The sequence below is a fragment of the Vipera berus genome, assembly GCF_964194415.1.
Source record: "Vipera berus genome assembly, chromosome: 14".
NCBI classification, from domain to species: domain Eukaryota; kingdom Metazoa; phylum Chordata; class Lepidosauria; order Squamata; family Viperidae; genus Vipera; species Vipera berus.
In genome coordinates, this window is record NC_138217.1 from 6,211,223 (window position 1) to 6,234,641 (window position 23,419).

The 23,419-nt window shown below is 44.8% G+C and overlaps 1 protein-coding gene across 8 annotated transcripts in view; it reads left to right on the forward strand.

Annotated features, from left to right (window-relative positions):
• SFSWAP (splicing factor SWAP) overlaps positions 1-23,419 on the forward strand; it is a 98,856-nt gene that overhangs the window by 58,296 nt on the left and 17,141 nt on the right. For all 8 annotated transcript variants that reach the window (XR_014027914.1, XR_014027915.1, XR_014027916.1 and 5 more), the window contains 2 exons: positions 739-929; positions 15,590-15,861. Coding sequence is in view for 3 of the 8 variants with exons in the window: in XM_081339122.1 (XP_081195248.1) it covers positions 739-929; positions 15,590-15,861 (463 nt within the window). In the remaining 5 variants the exon portion in view is untranslated. The remainder of the gene's footprint in view (positions 1-738; positions 930-15,589; positions 15,862-23,419) is intronic.

Sequence of the window (23,419 nt, forward strand, 5' to 3'; positions counted from 1 at the left end):
CTAACATCTGGATGTCTCCAAGAGAAAGAGAATGTTCGTAGCTCAGGATTGAACTGTGGGACCTTAGTGGTCTGTGAGCTTGGTGGCTTTCCTGTGGTTGTTTCGTGACCTAACTAGATAACATCATCAGTGATAGAAGGAAGTTGGGTTTGCAGGAAACTGGAGGAGAAGAGGAGGAGGAGGTCTGTAGGGTCTTTGATGCTCTCTGAGCTTGGTGGCGACTGGTGGTACTCAGATGTTGCCATATCCTAAAGGTGGTACAATGGGGGGGAAAGGTTGAAAAGCCCTGGTCTAGATAATGTCATCCCTGCTAGGACTTGAGTGCGATTTGTTCTCTGTTTAGTCCCACTCCTACTCTTTCCTTTTCTCAGAATTTAGGGCAGCCTCATCTTTGCTATTTCGTCTTTGTCTTTGTTCTTTATGATGCCTTTTGTTAGCTAATGAAAAGTCATCTTTGAAAATCCCTGCTGTTTGATGTTATTTTTTTTATTAGAGCAGTCACAGCATTTTCTATTCTTTTTTAAAAAAGAAACTTTTGTTCTGCCGTACACCTTTTTTAGGCGTTCTTCCAAACAATCTTTAAATGGCCGTGTAAATTGTGGGGGGGGGGGTTGTTTTTTTTGTTTTTGTTTAAGATGCCTGGTTTTTAGACAAACTGCATTTTGGCGTAAGAAACGGTTGGTCTCCCAACGTCTTAAGTTAAATGACAGCCTTCTCTTTTTCCTCCTCCACCACCAGCAAAACAGAAATTAGAAGACCGTTTGGCAGCTGCAGCGAGAGAGAAATTAGCCCAGGCTTCCAAAGAATCGAAAGAGAAACAGCTTCAAGCAGAACGAAAAAGAAAAGCTGCCCTCTTTTTGCAGAATCTGAAGAATCCCCTGGCAGATATGGAAGTTGAAAAAATGGAGGAAAGTGCCTTTAACATAGAGGTGAGCAGAGGAGACACAGTTTATACTACAGTGGGAATTTGTAATGGCACAGTGGGAAAGGCCTTGAGAGAGGGGGCAAAGAGATGCTGCCAAGGGAAGGGTCAGATAAGAGACTGCATAGCCCAGAGCTGTATAATGGGTGGAGAAAGAGGTTCAGAAGAGACCCTCACTAACTTCTCAGGCTGTGTAGGAGACGGCTGTAATGGTATGTGGGAAAGACCTCGGGAAATGGAGGGAAGAGATGCTGCCTGTGGAAAGGTCAGGTAAGAGACTGCATAGCCCAGAGCTGCATAATGGGTGGAGAAAGACGCTCAGAAGGGACCCTCCCTAGTTTCCCAGGCTGTATGTGAGAAAGACCTTGGGAAATGGAGGGTAGAGATGCTGCCTGTGGAAAGGTCAGATAAAAGACTGCATAGCCCAGAGCTGCATAATGGATGGAGAAGGACATTCAGAAGAGACCCTCCCTAGTCTCTTGGTCAGTAAAGGAGATGGCTGTAGTAGTATGTGAGAAAGAGCTTTGGAAATGAGGAAAAGAGATGCTGCTGAGGGAACAGTCAGATAAGAGGCAGCATAGCCCAGGGCTGCATAAAGGGCGAAGAAGGGCACTCAGAAGAGACCCTCCCTAGTCTCTTGGGCAGTGAAGGGCGGTATATAAAAACAAACAAATAAATAAATAAATAAATAAATAAAGGAGATGGCTGTAGTATTATGTGAGAAAGAGCTTTGGAAATGGGGAAAAGAGATGCTGCTTAGGGAACAGTCAGAAGAGGGAGCATAGCCCAGGGTTGCGTAAAGGGCGAAGAAGGGCACTCAGAAGAGACCCTCCCTAGTTTCTTAGGCTGTAAAGGAGGGGGCTGTAATAGTATGTGAGAAAGAGCTTTGGAAAAGGGAGAGACAAGATGCTGCTTAGGGAACAGTCAGATAAGAGAGATCATAGCCCAGAGCTGCATAAAGGGCTAAGAAAGGGACCCTCCCTAGTTTCTTATCCTGTAAAGGAGATGACTGCAATGGTATATGAGAAAGACAGTGAAAAAACAGGACAGTGAGATGCTTTTTAGGGCATGTTTAGATAAGGGACGGCAGAGCCCACATAAGGGGTGGAGAAGGAGGCTCACATGGGACCCTCTCTAGTTTCTCATCCTGTAAAGGAGGCGGCTGTAATGGCGTGTGGGAAAGACCTTGGGTAACAGAGAAGAGAGGGCATGGCCCACAGCTGCATAATAGGTGAAGGAAGAGACTCAGAAGGGAGCCTCCCTACGTTCTCAGGCTGTAAAGGAGACAGTGGTTAATTTCTATTTTCAGACTTGCCAAAGTCTTTTTAATGTAGCTTTACAGTAAAGCAGAATTACTTCCTCCGGTCTGCCTAGCAAGGCTGACAAAATTGCCAAGCGGCTGTTTGGAGGGTGGGCAAGGGGAGAGCTACCAGTACTGCTGAAAACGTTAGCGTTTGCTGAGATTGAATAAGGGGGTACTCTTTAAAAGAAAAGGGACGCGGTGGCTCAGTGGGTTAGGACGCTGAGCCTGTCGATCAGAAGGTCGGCAGTTTGGCGGGTTGAATCCCGAGTGCCACGTAACAGTGAATGCCTGTTACTCGTCCCAGCTTCTGCCAACCTAGCAGTTCGAAAGCATGTAAAAATGCAAGTAGAAAAATAGGGACCACTCCGGTGGGAAGGTAACAGCATTCTGTGCGCCTTTGGCATCTAGTAATGCCGGCCACAGGACCCCGGAGACGTCCTCAGACAAGCGCTGGCTCTTCGACTTTGAAACGGAGATGAGCACCGGCCCCTAGAGTCGGAAACGACTAGCACGCACGTGCGGGGGAACCTTTAACCTTTACCTTTAAAAGAAAGGAAGAAGAGAAATTGTCTAAAATGAACCACGCAATTGGTCTTTGGGGATATAAGAAATTGTGATCAATTGAATTGGCCCACTCTTCCTGATATCTCCAAAGTCAAGCAAATGGTCCCCATTTTAAAAGGGCAGGGGGTTGTTTTGTTTTGATTTTGTATTTGCTAAACCATGGGGAAATGCTAAGATTTGTGTTTCTAATAAATGCATGTGTGATTTGCATTTCCCAAACACGTCCGTGAACCGGAGTACAATTATCCCTCCAGATAACAATGTATTTTTCAAGGAGCAGCATTGTTTTGGGGGAAGCACACACACCAAGACATGTCGAAACATTGGAGAAACCACTTGCGGTAATGGAGCATATTAGGATAAATCCACATACACATATACACAAACGTGTTTATGCCAGCTGAAATGAAGATTTTTTTTTCCCTCCTCCTCCAGGATTATTAAGATTTACTTAAGACTTGGTACAGTTGTGCCAACTGAAAACAGCTGCAAACATCCTCTGTTAAAAACTTGAAATTTTGGCTGAGTTCTCACAGCTTCTTTGGTCCTGGAGTTCTTTAAGGTTTGCAGTGTTCTTTTTCAGTCGAGGTCAGGCATTTAAGGCAAAATTGGAAGCTAAAAGCAGAGCCAGGCAGTGAACAGTGGGAGCTGATACTATTTTTGAACAAGTGTGAGGTTGTTTCTAGCCCTCAGCATGTACAGTGAAAGCTGGAGTCGAGACACTACTCACTTTGCTAACTGCATCGCCCTTAATTTCGGCCGAGGTGGTGCATTAGAACCAATAGAAGCTTTTGTTTGATTAATTACTGCTTTTCTTCATTTTGCTTGTTTGGAAAGGGGTGGATCTGGCCTCTGGAGCCAAAAACAAAAGCCCAACCTAAAAAGCTCCCGAGGGATGAGGGATGTAGTGTTGCCGGGAGCAACCTAAGATCTACAATTCTGAAAATAATTGTCCCCGGAAACTTGGGGACTTGCTAGCGCTAAGGTGGCTCCTGAAAACAAGTTTGGGGCCTCAAAGCCAGGGCAGAGAGAAACCAAATTAAATTCCTACGGAACAAAAGTGTATTGTGCTTGATCTTTGGCACCCGAGGGCTGGCAGCAGCTGTCCCAAGTGTTCTCATTAGGGGGGAAAAAATTAGTCTGTATTGAGAAAATAAGATATATATTTTTCTCTCTCCCTCTAAGGGATGATCAGTCATAGCCGAAACCCCCAAGGAGTGGGTGGGTACTTTGGCTCTTCCGATCTATTTATTTAATCATCTCTGCCTGCGGCTGGGCAGAGGAGTTGGCATTTTGCAAAGTGCCCACTCCTCCGTGCCTAAAATGGGAAAGCTTCGGAAAGTATGTGGGAGAGAGAGACCCTTGTAGGCACAGATTCTCCTAGCCTAAACTGGCAAGTTGCTGGTTTCCAGGCTACAGTTACCAAGCGGAGCAATAGTTACTTCTCTCCTTTATCTTAGATCAGTGTTTCTCAACCTTGGCAGCTTTCAAGATGGATGGACTTCAACTCCCAGAATTCCCCAGCCAGCGATCTGAAGTTGAAGTTGAGTTGAAGTCCACCCATCTTCCGTCTTACCAAGTCCAAACAGGCAGAACAGAGAAAGTACCAATTCGGGCTGCTAAGTGAGAAATTGGTTGTCGGCTTTGCCCCGTTTTACGACCTTTCTTGCCACAGTTCTTAAGTGAATCACTGCAGTTGTTAAATGAGTAAGGCGGTTGGTTGTTCAGTGAAACTGGCTTCCGCACCGACTGCGCTTGTCAGAAAGTCACAAAAGGTAACCACCTGACCTTGGAACACAGCCACGGTCATAAATATGAACCATTCGCCAGGCATCTGAATATTGATCACGTGACCATGAGGATGCTGCAATGGTCATAAGTGTGAATAATAATAATAATAATAATAATAATAATAATAATAATGATGATGATGATGATGATGATGATGATGATGATGATGATGATGATGTTGGAAGGGACCTTGGTGGTCATCTAGTCCAGCGTTTCCCAACCTTAGGAACTTGAAGATGCGTGGACTTCAACTCCCAGAATTCCCCAGCCAGCTATGCTGGCTGGGGAATTCTGGGAGTTGAAGTCCACGCATCTTCAAGTTCCTAAGGTTGGGAAACGCTGATCTAGTCCAACCCCCTGCTCAGGCAGGAAACCCTATATTATTTCAGACAAATGGCTATCCAGTCTCTTCTTTTATTTATTTATTTATTTATTTATTTATTTATTTATTTATCTGTATGTATGTATGTATGTATGTATGTATGTATGTATGTATATACACACACACACACACACACACACAAAATTTTATCTTCCCATTTCTTCCACAAACAAGTCAGCAAATATATCGCCATACATAAATACATACACGTGAGTTTGGGTGCTGCTCGTCCATTTCCCCTTTCACTGTATCCACCCTCCTTCTCTCTCTTCCCTCTTCTCTACTTTCTTTCTCCCTTTCTTGTTTTCTTTCCTACTTCCCTCTTCTTCCTCTCCCGTTTCTCCCCACTTCTCCTCTTTCCCTCCAACTTTCCTACTTCCTTCCCCCTCCTCTACTCTCTTCCCTCTCTCCTCTCCTTTCTTCCCTTCTTAAAAAACTTCCAGTGTTGGAGCATTCACGGCTTCTGGAGGCAGGTTGTTCCACTGGTTAATTGTTCCAACTGTCAGGAAGTTTCTCCTTAGTTCTAGGTTGCTTCTCTCCTTGACTAGTTTCCATCCGTTGCCCTTCCTTTCTTTCTTCCTTCCTTCCTTCCTTCCTTCCTTCCTTCCTTCCTTCCTTCCTTCCTTCCTTCCTTCCTTCCTTCCTTCCTTCCTTCCTTCCTTCCTTCCTTCCTTCCTTCCCCCTTAGTTCCAAGTTGCTTCTCTCCTTGATGAGTTTCCATCCGTTGCTTCTTCTCCTACCTTCAGGTGCCTTGGAGAACAGCTTGACTCCCTCCTCTTTGGGGCAGCCCCTGAGATATTTGAAGACGGCTATCATGTCCCCCCTCATCATAAGCCCCTTTTTTCAGTTCCATTGTAACTTTGAACAGTCATTAAGTGAACTGTTGTAAGTTGAGGACTAGCTGCATGGGACATTCCCGATTCCAGTTAAAAGTTACCAAGCCTTAATTTCAACATAAGGCCAACATACTTCTAAAAGATGCTCCCTCTTAAAGCAGCTTCTGTCATGGATGCTTCAACCTCCCAACCTCAGGCAGCATCAGTGTTGGGATCCAAGAATGACTTACATTGGGCTAAGATGCCTCAAAAAGCATTAGCCAGCATTTCTAGTTTTCATGAAAGGGTGTCATGAGGATCATGGTTTGTTCCCTATCCCCGAAGAATCATCTAATCTCTGGGCATTTTCATCACAGCATCCATCTTTTTGCAAGCCAACGAAAACTGTAATTAAACTCACTCTTTGGGGAGAAAATTTGGCTTGTCGTTAAACTGGTAAAATAGTTTTGTGCGGATGTTCCTTATCGCCAACTCTTGGGACTGGTTTCCTGTGGTTTCTTGAGCCAAAGGCGCGATCCAATCCGTGCGACCTGACATGTAAAAAACAGCGAGACGATGAGAAAGGCAGAACCATTCAGGCAGCTTAGAAATCATTTAGATCTTGATTACACTCGATTTAACTACAGGCTTTAAACTGCATGCATGTTTTTGTGTTGATAAGAAAAGAGGGCCTTCTCTTAAGTCTTTAAACTTAATTGCTCTGCAAGCTTTGGCAAAGATTCCCATAAAACTGTTGGATGGGTTATCGGGTCTGAATTGCTGCTGCAAAGCTGAAGCTGAGACCTAGAATCTAATTCCCACAAGATTGGTTCCAGCCCTCCTTTGATCATTGACCAAAAACTTAAGAATCACAACTGAAAATCTTGTAGCAACTGGCTAACCTGAGGTGTGAACCCAGCCCGTGGTTTATTCAACAAACTGTGTTTAAGCAGAACATAGCCTGACCCTGACATCTGAAACCTATCCTTATGCGTGTAAACTGTACAGTAATTCTGGATGCATCGTTTTCTCGTTCTCAATTTCAGGGACCGTTTTCACAGCCCTGAGCTTCCTTATTATTTTATCTTTTTCTGATTTTATTTGATTCTCGGTTTCTCCCCCCCCCCTTTTTCCCCCCTCTTTCACGTTTGGGCCATTGTTTTGCTCTTGGTACAGATATCTCTTCTTTTTGCAGTGTAAAACACCGGACATCCATCACATCTTTCGGTAATGACATCTTGAGCAAACTCAGTAGAAGGATCATAAATTCTCCATCACGAGGGGAGAATAAACATTATCTTAGCAAGAATGTGACGGCTGCTAGAGGATCTATATTACAACCGTCTGCTTCCCAGTAATGAAGACAGAGCTATATCTTAAAACCTAGGGTTTGTTTTGGGGTTTTTTTCCCCCTGGATAGGAAATCCAATTCAATTAAAATTTCCAGCACGTTTTTGTAAGCTCGTGAAAGCACATCAGCTTAAGGATTGAAGTGTAAATCAGAGGCCAGTGACTTAAATCTAAGACTTCATATACGCAGAATAGCAGCGAGAGCATCTTAGTGTAAAAGTTGGGGGGGTGTTGATCCACTCAGACAATGTGCCTTAGGTATTTGTGAGTAAAGTGCTTAAACCCGAGAAAGATTAATGTTCTTAGCTTAATTCTGTGAGCATATAGATGGGTTGAATTATCAATCCAGAGATAGCTTCCGAGCTAGGAATAAAGCTCCTTCAGGTGCTTCTCGAGATTCCTATACTCCCCATACTCTTCAGGAAGAAAAAAAAAGTGATGCTTCTGCTAAAAATAACTGGAATTGTATGTAAATGAGGCTTCTTTGTTTTAAATCTCCTCTAATAGCTTTTGTGTTTTTAATAGCACTCGTTGTGGTTATTAACAAGCACATGGAAATGCAGATTTCAAAAGACAGTGAATATCTTTAATTGCTCCCAAGCAACAATTCTTGTAATTTAAGGCGGTTGGTGTGAGTGACATATTAAATTGTATATTATTAGCCCACTATCAAATTTCAAGGGTCCCTGTCACCATCACCCATCCCACCCATCCCCTCTTCGTTTCGTTTAAAAGTATTTTGAGAGCTTATTCTTGGAGTGGAGCTATCTTCCAAGTTAGATTGTTTTGTTACGGTTGGTTGTCCTGATGATGTGTGATGCGTCTGATGTGGCTGAGAATTAGAATGTTGACAGCTTCAATGAATTTATGACACTAAAAGAGCCTCGCCAAGTCTTCTCTTGAAGGTGGGTCTGGCTTTGAAACTGGAGAAGACACTTCTTTGGCAAAGATGGCAAAATAGTAAATTTGCAGCTCTGGAACGGTTGCTTTTAGAGTGACATTTCAAAGAGAAGAGAAGAGTTGGAAGGGACTTGAGGTCTTCTAGTCCAACCCGCTGCTCAGGCAGGAAATCCTATACCATTTCAGACAAATAAGTGTCCAATCTCTTCTTAAAAACCTCCAGTGTTGGAGCCTTCACAGTTTCTGGAGGCAAGTTGTTCCACTGGTTAATTGTTCTAACTGTCAGGAAATTTCTCCTTAATTCCAGGTTGCTTCTCTCCTTGATTTGTTTCCATCCGTTGCCTCTTGTCCTACCTTTAGGGGCTTTGGAGAATAGGGTGACTCCTTTGTGGCAGCCCCCGAGATATTGGAATGCTGCTATCATGTCCCCCCTCATCCTTCTCTTCATTAAACTAGACATCCCCAATTCCCACAAACGTTCTTCATATGCTTTAGCCTCCAGTCCCCTGATTATCTTTGTTGCTCTTCTCTGCACTCTTTCTAGAGTCTCACAGAAGTAGACCAAGACGTGTGATCTGTATGTCCATCAAATTCTCCTTGAAGTTGGAATCTTCAAAATCTTGATGGCAAGTCCTGTCCTAAGATAGGTAGATATGGAGTTACTTGCTCATCTTCAGGCACTTGGGAGATGAGACATAGCACAGACAATCTTGTGTAGGTGTCTTCTCCACAGAAAAGCCTCTGATGAAAAGAGGCATGGGAGGAGAAGAAGACAAATAAGGTTAGAAACAGGAAGACTGGCGAACCCTCATACTTGAATGATGGATTTTTCTTCCCGGTCTACTTTCCAGACCAGGGGTCTTCAAACTTGGCCATTTTATGACTTGTGGACTTCCAGAATTCCTCAGTCGGCCATTTTGATGAAACTACGGGCTTGGAGCCAGACCAGGGGGTCTTCAAACCTGGCCCTTTTATGACTTGTGGACTTCAACTCCCAGAATTCCTCAGCCAGAAGTGTGTCTCTTCTTATCGCCGAAGTTTATATCCTTCGAAACTTTTGGATTTATCCACCTTCATCCTTTACATTTTCTAATATGGTAATGGGCTGTCACAGTAACCCTGATTTGCTACAGGTTTATAAATGTTAGTAAGCACTTATCTGGCTTTGCATCCCATGGTTTAGCTTGCAATTTCCATTTGCTGTATATCAACAAAGCTGGTCAATACCCAGACCCCGATAAATGGCTTCTGCGCGTAATAGGAGTTGGAACAGCACCTGCATTCCTCATAAGCCAGGGATAATTGACATTCAGAGGGAGAGAATTGATTACATAAATGGCTGTAAGAACTCAAAGAGCTGCTCAAATACCTCTTAGCAAGCATTAACTCGGAGGGCTCCAGGTTGAAGAATGGGCCAGCTTTGGACCTAATTCACCCCGTGCTTTTATTTCATCCCGTTTCTGGTTTATGCTGTTCATTGTCCTTCCTAAGATAACGTTCCATGTATCTTTCTCGCTAAATCTTGACTGACAGCTAGAGGCAGGTCCTCTTTCCACAAGGGAGAAACCTTTTTTTTTATGATTATTATTTTCCTTGATCGTATCTTCGCACCATCTTCGCTCCTTTTCTTAATGTGCGGCTCGTCCATTTGTGTCCATCCTCACTTCAAACGCCTGTGCGACTGACACGATTCATCTCCCGAACGCGCATTGGTGTTTGTTTTGTTTTGTTTTTTACATTTTTTGAACAGCCCGTCACCCTCAAGAGAAGCACCCTTGGCATTGTCCAATAAAATGTTAAAATACAAAAGCAGCTTATAAGAATTCAATTAAAGTCTGAACAATTTAGGATTTGAAAGGAGGCATGGATGCTGGACCCTATGAGAATTAGTTAAAAAGGCGAAGCAAGGGCTCTCTGGACCCCCACGGCTGCATGCTCTTCTGGGCTCCCCCCACAAGGCCAATTGGTGGAGCCTTGGTGGAGCAGTGGGCTAATGCCTCCTTAAGTAACACCAGCTGCCTGCAATTAGTGCAGGTTCGAGTCCCACCAGGCTCAAGGTTGACTCAGCCTTCCGTCCTTCCCAGGTAGGTAAAATGAGGACCCAGATTGTTGGGGGCAATTAAGCTGACTTTCTAATAATGCCGCTTGGGGGTGTGTGTGTGAAAGCCCTAATAAGCAGGCAGATACATAGAATGAAGGCTACTGCTAAGCTTGTAAGCCGCCCTGAGTCTTCGGAGAAGGGCGGGATATAAATGGAATTAAAATAAATAAATAAAAATTGATCAAACAAAGGGGGGGGGCTCCTTCAATTATGAGTGTTTGCTTAGTGACTTCAGCGTTGTGACGGACCCCCCAAAAACAGGACTTGCAACCTAGACTAGACGTTCTGACACCTGGAGGGCTGCGACCATGTGGCCAGATTTTACACACAGTCCACATTTACGACCATTTGCAGTGTCCTGCAGTCACAAGGTGTTTTTCCAGAAACTGGCACCTCCTTCCGTATTCCAGCAAACAACAACAACAACAAAACAGCCCCCAGGGGACAGTGGATTCGTTCAACAACCGCTGCCAAAAAAAAAAAGTCGTGGAAGCGAATTTCTTTTTTAATCCCGTTTATATCCCGCCCTTCTCCGAAGACTCAGACTCCTTTCCTTTCCTTTCCTTTCCTTTCCTTCCCTTTCCTTCCCTTTCCTTTCCTTCCCTTCCTTCTTTCCTTCCTTCCTTCCTTCCTTCCTTCCTTCCTTCCTTCCTTCCTTCCTTCCTTCCTTCCTTCAGCAAACCCCACTCTCTTCTAGCACTGATGATGTTACCTAATAGGGTCTTGAAATGTCTGCAAGAAAACCACCAAGCTCAGAGAGCACCAAGGGCCCCACAGTCACCCTTCCTTCCTTCCTTCCTTCCTTCCTTCGTTCCTTCCTTCCTTCCTTCCTTCCTTCCTTCCTTCCTTCAGCAAACTCCACTCCCTTACCCTAACCCTAACCCTAGCACTGATGATGTTACCTAATAGGGTCTTGAAACGTCTGCAAGAAAACCACCAAGCTCAGAGAGCACCAAGGGCCCCACAGTCTCCCTTCCTTCCTTCCTTCCTTCCTTCCTTCCTTCCTTCCTTCCTTCCTTCCTTCCTTCCTTCCTTCCTTCCTTCCGCAAACCCCACTCTCTTCTAGCACTGATGATGTTACCTAATAGGGTCTTGAAATATCTGCAAGAAAACCACCAAGCTCAGAGAGCACCAAGGGCACCACAATCCTCCCTCCTCCTCCTCTGCAGACAGCACTCCCTTCAAGCATTGATTATGTTGTCTAGTAGGGTCATGAAATGTCTGCAAGAACACAACCAAACTCACAGAGCACCAAGGACCCCACAATCCTCCTCCTCTTCTTATTTGCAAACCCGACTCCCTTCTAGACCAATGGTGTTATCTAGTAAGGTCATGAAACATCTGAAAGAAAACAACGAAGCTCAAGAGAGCACCAAGGACCCCACAGTCCTCTTCCTCTCTGCAAACCTCACTCCCTTCTAGCACTGATGAGGTTCCTTAGTTGGGTCATGAAGCACGTGCAAGAAAACCACTCAACTCAGAGAGTACCAAGGACCCCCTTGGTCCTCCTCTCTGCAAACCCCACTCCCTTTAGCACTGATGTTCCTTAGTTGGGTCATGAAACATTTGCAAGAAAACCCACCCAGATCAGAGAGCCCCAAGGATTCCACAGTCCTCCTCCTCCTCCCTTCCAATGCTGATGATGTTCCTTAGTTGGGTCATGAAATGCCCACAAGAAAACCACCAAGCTCAGAGAGCACCAAGGACCCCACAGCTCAACCCTTGAGCTACAAGTATTCACTTCCATTGATTCCTCTAATTGCTCAGAATATTTCAAATCCTGCCCCTTTCAATTAGTCCAGAGCTTTGCCTGGAATATTAAAACGGGCACTTCCTCCGAAGATCAAATTAAAAAGGTCTTTGCAAGACAACCCAAAATTGTTATGTTCTACACTCGCTACCCTGCAGATGGGTGCTTTACAACTCCCGGCATTTTTGACACTGTTTTATAACGAGACAACTTGAGCACCGTGACTTTTATTTCTGCAAATGCTGGAAATAAACTTTCCTTCTATCTCCATCTTTCTTCTTCTTCTCTCCCTCCCAAACATCTTATCCTCTCTTTGCCCTGACGTGTCTCTCTCGTGCATTTCTGTCTTCTACACTTCAGCAAACGTTTTGGCGTTTTAATTAGAGCTTTTTCGGCTCCCTTGACAGATGTCTCAGCACAGGGGACCCGCTTTGATTTTATCCTAGCAAAGCTTTCTCGAGAGTCTGCTGTGAAAACTTCAGAAAATGCTGTTCAGAAAGAAAAAAGGTCATTTCTTCTCCCCACCCCCACCCCCCCTTGGTTCTTTTCATGCATTGAAAAGACTGCTTTATCCGTGCTTCGAAATTGCGCAGACTTAGGGGCCCTTTTTGGATTTTCAGTATCACTTCTGAGCTGACCAAGTGAACAAGCTGGATGGCTTTGCATCGCAGCCCCAAAGCCAAACGGCAACCAAACCCAAGGTTATCAGGTTGTGCAAACATCCTAGTTGAGCCCATTGTGTGAAACAAAGGTGGCTTTGTCATGTAAAACCTTTTTTTTTTCCGGGAGGGGGGAGGGAGGCGCTTTTAAACTTTTCACGAACTTGATGATCTGCTAAAATAAACCCTGCAGAAGGCAGCTAAAATTAGAAGCGTTCGATGCATCCAGCAATTGTCCTCCGCTCTTCCAGCGTCAAAGGAAGACCATCTCTTATTGATCCGTCAGGTTGGTAGGTCGTGCAGGGCTGAAGGTGTAGCGATGGTGGAATTTCAGCCTTATGATGAGGTGTTTCCAGGTCACGGTTAAAGAACTAGAAATCTGATGCTGGCTTAGACTTCCTGCTATCAATAGTGGTAGGAATGTCCAGATCCAGCCAAAGATAAAGATAGATAAGATAACCTTTATTGTCACTTTTTTTTTTACTGTGGCACTGGCACCCATTAAAAATGAAAGACTTCTTTAAAATCCTGAAAAGCTTTGGCCAGAAATTTAAATAACAAAAGTACTTAAATTACAGGCTCAAGTAATTAAATTTAAATTAAACCAGTAAATTTAAATTTACCGACCAATGTCGGTAAGAAATACTGACTACTGGGTGAGTCTGTGATTCAGCTTTATGTTCCTTTTCGGGCATATATTCTCAAGTCTATATTACTTTCCATAAAAGTTGGGAAAAATCTTTTCAACAAACGCTGCTGCTCCTCTTCAACCTCCCCCACGCCCCCTTCCCACCAACCATAATTACATTTCAGCCTGCCCAGGGTTTTTATGCATTTTTTTATTATTTATTTTAATTCCATTTATATCCTGCCCTTCTCCGAAGACTCAGGGCAGCTTACAAGCTTAGCAGTAGCCTTCATTCTATGTATATGCCTGCTTATTAGAGCTTTCACACCCCCTCAAAAGCGGCATTATTACAAAGTCAGCTTAATTGCCCCCAACAATCTGGGTCCTCATTTTACCTACCTCGGAAGGATGGAAGGCTGAGTCAACCTTGAGCCTGGTGGGACTTGAACCTGCACTAATTGCAGGCAGCTGGTGTTACTTAAGGAGGCATTAGCCCACTGCTCCACCAAGGCTCTATTTTGCCCAGAACCGTAATTTTGCAGTCGGCGTGGGGGAAAAAAATTGTCTAGACTTCTCTCAATATGATTTTTTTTAAGGTGGCCAAGGAATTACTGCTGACTGTTTTATCTCCAGCTTGGGGAAATTAGAGAGTTGTCCGGGGTCTTCGGGTGGCAGAAGGTGTCTCATGAAAAACAGGCTCTCAGAGGGATGGATGGTTTCTTTGCGTCAGGTCAGGGCGTGTTCTGTGGAAGAGGGCTCTCGATTTCTTACGCCCACAGCCTAAGAAGTTGGACATCTCTGGTTAGTTAAGACGTCTGTGGAGATTCTCAGCCCTCCAGATCACGGTGGTCCCAAAGGGGCTTTTTGCAAAAGGCAACTGGACGTCCTTTGTTTTTTCCTGGAAGACGTTTCGCTTCTCCTCCGAGAAGCTTCCTTCGGCTGCCGAACTAAACTTGAGCTGCTTCAACGTCCTGAAACAAAGGAAGTCCAGTTGCTTTTTTTTTTTTTTTTTTTTTTGCAAAAAGCCCCTTTGGGATTTTTGTTAGACAACGACAGCATAAGAAGATCACCGGTGCCTGGCTGGAAGGATCCCTTGGCCCATGTAATATCCAGCAGTCTGTTCTCCCAGTGGGCAGCCAAAGACACGAGGAAGTCCGCTAGTCTCCTTGCTAACGTCCCAAGGACATCAAAGCTAAGGGCCAGCGATCCCCAGGAGGTCTAGATATTCAAATATATATATTGTCGATCAGATGGTCGGCAGTTTGGCGGGTCGAATCCCAAGTGCCGCGTAACAGAGTGAGCGCCTGTTACTCGTCCCAGCTTCTGCCAACCTAGCAGTTCGAAAACATGTATAAATGCAAGTAGAAAAATAGGGACCACTCTGGTGGGAAGGTAATAGCGTTCCGTGCGCTTTTGGCGTCTAATCATGCCGGCCACATGACCTCGGAGACGTCCTCGGACAAGCGCCGGCTCTTTGGCTTTGAAACGGAGATGAGCACCGGCCCCTAGAGTCGGAAACGACTAGCACGCATGTGCGGGGGAACCTTTACCTTACTTACCGGTATGTATATTGAAGATAGCCAGAGTGGTACACCTCATAGCAAATTCCAGAGTTGAATTACCTAGACTTTTTTTTAAAAAAAATAATCCCCTGGTAGGCCCTCATTCTTTGAGAATTCAATTTTAGTTCAACCCCCTCTGGCGGTTCTGAGATGCTAAGGTTCCCAGAAAGAGTGCAGAGAAGAGCAACAAAGATGAGCAGGGGTCTGGAGGCTGATTCACACGATGAGCAATTGAGGGAACTAGGTCTGTTTAGCCTAACAAAGAGGAGGGTTAGGGGAGACACGATAGCTGTCTTCCAATAGTTCAAGAGCTATCCCAGGAAAGAGGGAATAGGTTTATTCTTCATAGCCCCTGAGGGTAGGACAAGGGGTAACCTACAGAAATTTACCACGGACAGATCCAACCTAAAACTGAGAAGAAATTTCCTGACAGTGGGAGCAGTTCATCAGCTTGTCTTCAGGAGATGTGAATACTGGTTCACCGGAGGTTTTAAGAAGGGAGGAAGAGCCGTTGGTCTGGAATGGTATCGGTTCTCCTGTTTGAGCAGGCAGCTGGGCTAGACTAGACGACCTCCGGGATCCCTTCCAGCCCTGTCATTCTATGATAAGGAACAGAAGCAAAGAGACAAATTTTCTGCCCTGCGGTACCCAATAACATTGGACTAATAACCTGTGGCAATTTACTTAGGTCTGGGAGGATATTTTCTTTTTTTTACAGCGGGCAGACTGAAACCGCTTGCTTTCCAGGAAGCTATTTGTCGCTCAGGAATGATTCTTTGACTTTCCAGGACTCTCCTAGGTGAACTTGCAGCCCCAGGTTCCCAGAAACCCCACCCTAACTCTCCGCTGCCTTCCTTTTTAGACGGTCAGTAACATCCCCTGCGCTCTGTTGACCGGCATCCGGACGTTGCCAGTCCTAGAAGCCAAGGCGGCCGAAAGGCCTAGGAGCAAATGCAGAGATCCGCCCAGAGAAGAAGAGAAAGAGAAGAAGAAGAAGAAACACAAGAAAAGATCCAGATCTCGCTCGCAGACCCCACCTTTGAAATACCACTCGTCCTCCAAATCCAGATCCCGGTCCCATTCGAAAGCCAAGCACTCGCTTCCCACGGCATACAGAACCGTCCGGCATTCCAGGTGAGCTTTTTCTAACTCGTGAAATGCTTAAAAGCGCTTTTTTTTTTTTGGCATCCTGCTTCTCGTTCGCCGTACAGCTCTTTTCTGAGCGCCGCCCGATGTTTTTTAGCCGCTCCGGCGTTAAAAGGCAGGCACGATGCGCTTTCTAAAAGTGACATGTTTAGAACAAGGGAAGCTTTCCTTCTCGGCACGTCTGCCAGGGGTTCAGCGCCCCCCCCCCAAATAGGTGGCAGATTGCTGAAGCCAATTAAGGGTGTTAAAGACAGCTTCATGTCAGTTTGCCAGGGGCAAAAGATGGCATTTCCTCAACATTTGCCAACGCCACCGCGTCGCTTGACATGGCGCGTCAGATGGTTCCCACACCTGCTTCACGCCTCTTTAGGATACGAGATTATGCTAAAGATTAAGGTATAAGTTAGGGAGAAGCTGATCAAAACGATAGGAGGGTCTTGTCAGCCTTTAGAAAATCCATAACGAAGATGCTTCAAAAGTTAAAAGTTTTGGAGAGTTTTTTTTTTTCCTTTTTAAAGGACCACGGTAAGATGTTGGTATGTTTATTTTAAGAAAATGCAAATAAACGTAACTGAAACGTGCCATTTGAGTTGTGCAGGCTGGGATGGGAAACTTTGACAGCTTGTCTCTCTCCCCCCCCCCAAAAAAAAATGTCAAATCTTGCACGTTCTTGTTAAAAACCGTATGGCTCCTTCACCCCGTGTCTGTTCAATTACTGTCCTGAGTCTCTCCCCCCCCCCAAAAGCAGACTCCCTTGGAGACATAAAGCGGTTTCTGCCTAGCTGAATCGGAGGATTAAATTAGTTTTTTCAGATTGGAAGGGACATCTTGACAACCTTCGTACATGCCACTGCTAGCTTCATAACAGAGGATAACGCAGTAGGGAAATCAAGGCTTTGTTTTTTAACAATCTGTCTTAAGGGAAGGCACTAGTTCACTGCAGAAAAACCCGGCTCAGATCCCCCGGATAAAAGAGACGATGCAAATATGACGGAGAGGAGAGAATTGCGTTCCAAGCCCTTCTCCATCCCTGGGCTACAAAGAGAGAAGTTAAGACCTTGGCTAAGGGGAATTCCTTCCTAGCGGCAGAGAGAGGCTTTAGATGGCTTTTGACAGGATAACATTCCTCCGGAAATGGCTTCAGGTGTACTGCGGGGGTTTGACAGCCCTTCGATGTCTTCACTGCAAATTTCTCGGGCTCCAAGCTCCCTCCAGCTGGATAAAGCGATTTATATTGTTTTGATTCTTTCTTTCTCCCCCCCCCCTTAGCCAGAGTTCCTTGACCCAAGCGCTGTCAGGTCAGAGCTGTGGGGGGGGGGGTAGAGAGGGCAGGCAGAAGGTCCGGTGAGGCCGAATTTGTGTGCACTTGGTTTCACTAAGTAGAGACGGGCAGGACTTGAAGGTAGCCTGATGGTAAATGAAGGATGAAGGATCTTCTCCCAGGTGTCTCTTCAGATTTCTGGAAAAATTTGAGTATTAGTTTGATCTGTAAATCGGCCTCTGCAGGAGTGTCCGCTCTACAAGTTGGTCTAGACCAGGGCTTCCCAACTGAGGGCGCAAGACCATATTTCAGGGGTGTCGAAAACTTGGGCTTCGAAATTATAGGGTATATGCATAACCAGGTATTCATTTTGTAAGGGGTCTGAGAATGCATCAGAAAAGGCTGGGAACCGCTGGTCTAGAGTCCAGAGGAAGGCCACCTTGGCTCTTTTATGACTCGTGGACTTCAACTCCCAGAATTCCTGAGCCAGCAAGCATACGAAGAGCGGTTGTGGGAGCTAGGTATCAAAGAGAAAGACTGGGGGGGGGGCACATGAGAACTCTCTTCCAGTACTTGAGGGGCTGTCCCAAAAAAGAGGGGATTGGCTTCATCAGAATCGAGCTGGAAGGGATCTTGGAGGTCTTCTAGTCCAGCCCCCTGCTTAAGCAGGAGACCCTCTACCATATCGGACAAGTGGTTGTCCAGTCTCTTCTTAAACTTGGACTTATTCTCTAAAACACCAGAGAGCAGGACAAGAAGTAACGGGTGGAAGGTCATTAAAGAGAGAACTTGCCTAGAAGAAAGGAGAAATTTCCTGACAGTGAGAGCAATTAATCAATGGAACAGTTTGCCTCCTGAATTTGTGGGTGCCCCATCATTGGAAGTTTCGAAATAGACTGGACAGCCATTAGACTAGGTTGGTATAAAGTCTTGTGCCTGGAGGAGGGGGTTTGACCACTAGAAGGCCTCCAAAGTCCCTTCCAGTCCTGTGATTCTATGTCTTCCCCTGAATAATAATAATAATAATAATTATTATTATTATTATTGTTGTTGTTATTATTATTATTATTATTATTATTATTATTATTATTATTATTATTATTATTATTATTATTATTATTATTAGTCTTGGTGGAGCAGAGGGCTAATGCCTCCTTAAGTAACACCAGCTGCCTGCCATTAGTGCAGGTTCGAGTCCCACCAGGCTCAAGGTTGACTCAGCCTTCCATCCTTCCGAGGTAGGTAAAATGAGGACCCAGATTGTTGGGGGCAATAAGCTGACTTTGTAATAATGCCGCTTGGGGTGTGTGTGAAAGCCCTAATAAGCAGGCATATACATAGAATGAAGGCTACTGCTAAGCTTGTAAGCCGCCATGAGTCTTCGGAGAAGGGCAGGATATAAATGGAATTAAAATAAAAATAAATTAATAATAATAATAATAATAATAATAATAATAATAATAATAATAATAATAATAATAATAATAATAATAATAATAATAATAATTAATAATAATAATAATAATAATAATAATAATAAAATAATGAGGAGGAGAACAAGAACAAGAAGAACTACAACTACTACAGCAACAACAACAACTGGAAAAAATTACGAAATACCGTGACCTGGCCATTGAAACTGCGCGATTATGGATGAAACGCGTAACAGTGATACCCATTGTCATCGGGGCACTGGGAACTATGTCCAAAAATTTTGCACAATACATCAAGAAATTGCAGCTTCCTGCAATAACTCCAGCAAAGCTACAAAAAACTGTGCTACTCGGAACATCTTACATTTTAAGGAGATACCTGGTTGATACCTAGGATGCTGGCAGCAACCCGTGTCAACCATCAGCGCCGGTCAATTTGAGTGTTCAGTTGACTGAGTTTCATGTTTTATGAATAAAAGTTTTATATAATAATAATCGCCAGTCAATTTCAGTGTTCAGTTGACTGTGGTTCATGTCTAATAAATAAAAGATAATAATAGTTGGAGGGAACCTTGGAGGTCTTCTAGTTCAACCCCCTGCTCAGGCAGGAAACCCTATACCATTTCAGACAAGTAGCTGTCCAGTCTCTTCTTAAAAACCTCCAGTATTGGAGCATTCACACCTTCTGGAGGCAGATTATTCCACTGATTAATTTTTTTAACTGTCAGGAAATTTCTCCTTAGTTCTAGGTTGCTTCTCTCCTTGATGAGTTTCTATCCATTGCTTCTTGTTCTGCCTTCAGGTGCTTTGGAGAATAGATTGACTCCCTCTTCTTTGGGGCAGCCCCTGAGATATTGGAGCATCTTAATGTGAACTGAGAAGCTTGCTCGAATTACAGTTCTGTCCTAGACTCAAAATTTCTTTCATCTGACTCTTGTCTTGGCAGCGCCTTTTCCTTCTGTCCTTCAAACCCATTCACTGTGCTGTGTACAAATTTTCTAAGGATCTTTTTTTTTCCCCGGAAACATTATATTGTAAATTTTCTTCTGGGCTGCCAATCTGAATTAGAGGCTGATGGAGAATGGCTTCAGCCTCAGAAATACACCAATTAGGTTTTGTTCCGTGCCTTCCTGTGTTAAAACAGGGGTCCACAACGACCGGGACAAGGCCTGTTGGAAACTGCACCATGGGAGAGATGGGCAAGTGTGTGCGAGTGGAGCTTCACACACAAGCACAGGTGCCGTCTGCTCACACGAATGGAGCTTCACGCATGAGGGCAAAGGTCCCTCCGCTCGTGGGCAAAGCTCCATTAGTGCGAGCGGAGGGCGTGCATGCACACCAAAAGGAGCTGTGCATGCATGCGCCTCCCCCCTCCCAAGCTGGAAAGGTTGGGGACCGCTGTGTTAAAAGACACACATTTCTTTACTAGAATACTAAGATTCCAACTATTGTTCCTTTTGCAGCAGAAGGAAAACACAGATTAACATCTAACCCAGTTCTTTCTCCTTATTAGTTTCCTAGTCTGACCTTTCCCATCGTGTGATGGCTCATAGGAGAGCCATTTTAGCTAATTTGTACATTCAGGTCACCTTTTGCTCGTCCGAGTTCAGATCCCGATTTTCATGAAATTTCCCACGAGGTCTTCAGCATCCTGGGTTAAATACGGACCCCAAGAAAAGATCAGCAGTGCAGTACTTCGGCAGCTGGGCAATCTTGAAGGGCCTCCGTGCTGCTTTTAAAATTGAGATGTTTCTAATTTCACAGGGTGCGCAGAGTAAAATGCCCTTCAAAGCCAGATCAGCTCCAAACGATTCCACGGAGACATTTGGGGGTTTTATGTTCTCAGCAGAACCATGGAGGTTTTGCCTGCTTATTGCCTTCTGGGTTTTTTTCCAACTTCCCAGTCTCATCGTCAACCTCTGGCCCTGCTTAGCTGACACCTCTCACCCTGGCCACAAGTCATTTACGACTGTCACACCTAAGGATCGTAATCACTGCAACCGGAGTCAGTGCGAATTCTTTTTTTGAACTTTCTGCAAAAGCACAGCATTGCAGACTGGAAAGGGAGGAAGGAGACTGGTGCAAAGAAATACAATTAGACAGCAAGTGATTCAGTGCTTTTACCACTAAAGATTTGACAACTGGGATCTCAAGCTATCCACCTGGAAAGTCCCAATTATATTTAAAAAAAAAAACCTCCCCCAAAACGGATAGATGGAGGAGATTGGGCAAACTGCACGCCTGCCTTTCATTTAAAGGCTAAATTTCATTTGGCATGAATTGCTTTTCCGTCTGTACTTCCTAAGAGGTTACATGCTAAGCCACCTACTCTGTTTACCCAGCTAATGATCTGTATGTAGTAATTAGCAAGGGAAGGCATCATTAAAGGATTTAGCGTGTAAGAGGACTTGATTGGCATAAAGAAACTTCACGTGTTCCTGGTCTCTGTAAGGAAGAGTCGGGAGTGCTAATTCTCAAAATGTGGTGTTTTTGTTTTTTTCCCTTGATGAGAGAGGCAGAAATAACACTTCAAAACCAGTTCTTTTCTCCCAGGCAGTCTTTTGGATGCTGCTCTTAAGAATGGGGAGGGACTCGGTGGCTCAATGGGTTAGGACGCTGAGCTTGTCGATCAGAAGGTCGGCAGTTTGGCGGGTAGAATCCCGAGTGCCGCATAACAGAGTGAGCGCTTGTTACTCATCCCAGCTTCTGCCAACCTAGCAGTTCGAAAGCACGTAAAAAACACAAGTAGAAAAATAGGGACCACTCCGGTGGGAAGGTAACAGCGCTCCGTGCGCCTTTGGCGTCTAGTCATGCCGGCCACATGACCACGGAGACGTCCTCGGACAAGCGCTGGCTCTTCGGCTTTGAAACGGACATGAGCACCGGTCCCTAGAGTCGGAAACGACTAGCACAAATGTGCGGGGGAACCTTTACCTTTACCTTAAGAATGGGAAGTGATTAGCAACTTGAAGGGGTTTTAACCTAGCTTAAAAAAGTTGGAAGTCCTTACTAATAGTCCTCGTAGTCTCAAACAACAATCCATGTTTTGCCTTTAAAAAAATATGGTATACGAACGGCAGTAACCTTTCCCCGTTTAGCACAATTTTTTTTTTAAAATAGCCAAATCTGCATCCAGAAAAATACACCTGATGTTTACAAATATGCAAAGCTAATGCCTTTTCCTTATTGTCTGAATACTGGAGGTTTTTAAGAAGAGATTGGACACCGGTTTGTCTGAAATGGTATGGGGTTTCCTGTTTGAACGGGGTTGGACTAGAAGACCTCCAAGGTCCCTTCCAGCTCTGTTATTTTGTTATTCCTTAAAATTTCCACAGCATTTAAGGGATTTCTGCCCTTTGAGCAACTCTAATTAACTTGCCCCAAATTGCCAAAAGAAAAAAGAAAAAATTCTGAATGAAATGTGTGCCTCCATATGTCACAGACTCCCAGAACCCACAGGGACACTGAGCATGGCGTCATGGGTGGGCAGCTCCCCAGTGCGAGCAGCAACAGAGCGCGAGAATTCTCGGGCAGCCTTGACAGCACAAAGATTTGATTGCCATAGATATAATATAAGAGAAGAGAAGATAACCTTGATTGTCCTTTCTTTACTGTGGGCACAACGGCACACATCAGAAATGAAATTTAGTTGCCCGCTCTCAAGGTGAACACATATATGACACACACCTAAACATACTATATACAACATATGTATAGACCCACACCCCTACATATTGTTGTTAGTTGCGAAGTCGTGTTCGACCCATCGCGACCCCACGGATGACGTTCCTCCAGGCCTTCCTGTCCTCTACCATCTTCTGGAGTCTGTTTAGGCTCACGCCTACTGCTTCAGTGACTCCATCCAGCCACCTCATTCTCTGTCATCCCCTTCTTCTCTTGCCCTCGACCTTTCCCAGCATTAGGCTCTTCTCCAGTGAGTCCTTCCTTCTCGTTAGGTGGCCAAAGTATTTGAGTTTCAACTTCAGGATCTGGCCTTCTAAAGAGCAGTCAGGGTTGATCTCCTCTAGGACTGACCGGTTTGATCGCCTTGCAGTCCAAGGGACTCGCAGGAGTCTTCTCCAGCACCATAGTTCGAAGGCCTCAATTCTTTGGCGCTCAGCCTTTCTTATGGTCCAACTTTCACTGCCATACATTGCAACTGGGAAGACCATAGCCTTGACTATACGCAGTTTTGTTGGCAGGGTGATGTCTCTGCTTTTTAGTGTGCTGTCTAGATTTGCCATAGCTTCACATAACAAATAAATATTAAACATTGTCCATCTTGAATATATGGACAACAGAAGGAGGAAGCTTAACAAGGTTAATGCTGTATGGAATGAAATTATGGCTGAATCTAGATGTTCTTCTTTGGATACCACAAAGCCTCCTTCCAGAAGGCAACAAGGAGAACAGGTTGTAAAGAGGATGAGTAGTGTCCCAGATACTCATACGGACGCTTCTGTGATATGTCCTGGATGGGAGGGAAGGAACTGCCAATGATCTTTTCGGCCATCCTCACCACTCTCCGCACCACCTTCCTGTCTGAAGCAGGGAGGCTTCCAAACCAGGCATTGTTCCTCTTACTGTTACTGTTGCCTTCATCCTTTTGTAAACTCCTGGTGAATGTAAGATTTCCCAGCAACGTTACGGTCAGATCTGCCCTGCATTTAGAGTAGGCCGTCGACAGGTAGTCCTCGACTTAACGACCATTCGTTTCATGACAGTTCGAAGTTACAAGAGCACTTTAAGAGGGGGCTCAGGAGGGTTTTCACACTTGCAACCGTTGTAGCATCCCCATGGTCACGTGATCGAACTTCAGACGCTTTCAGCTGGTTCATATTTATGACCGTCG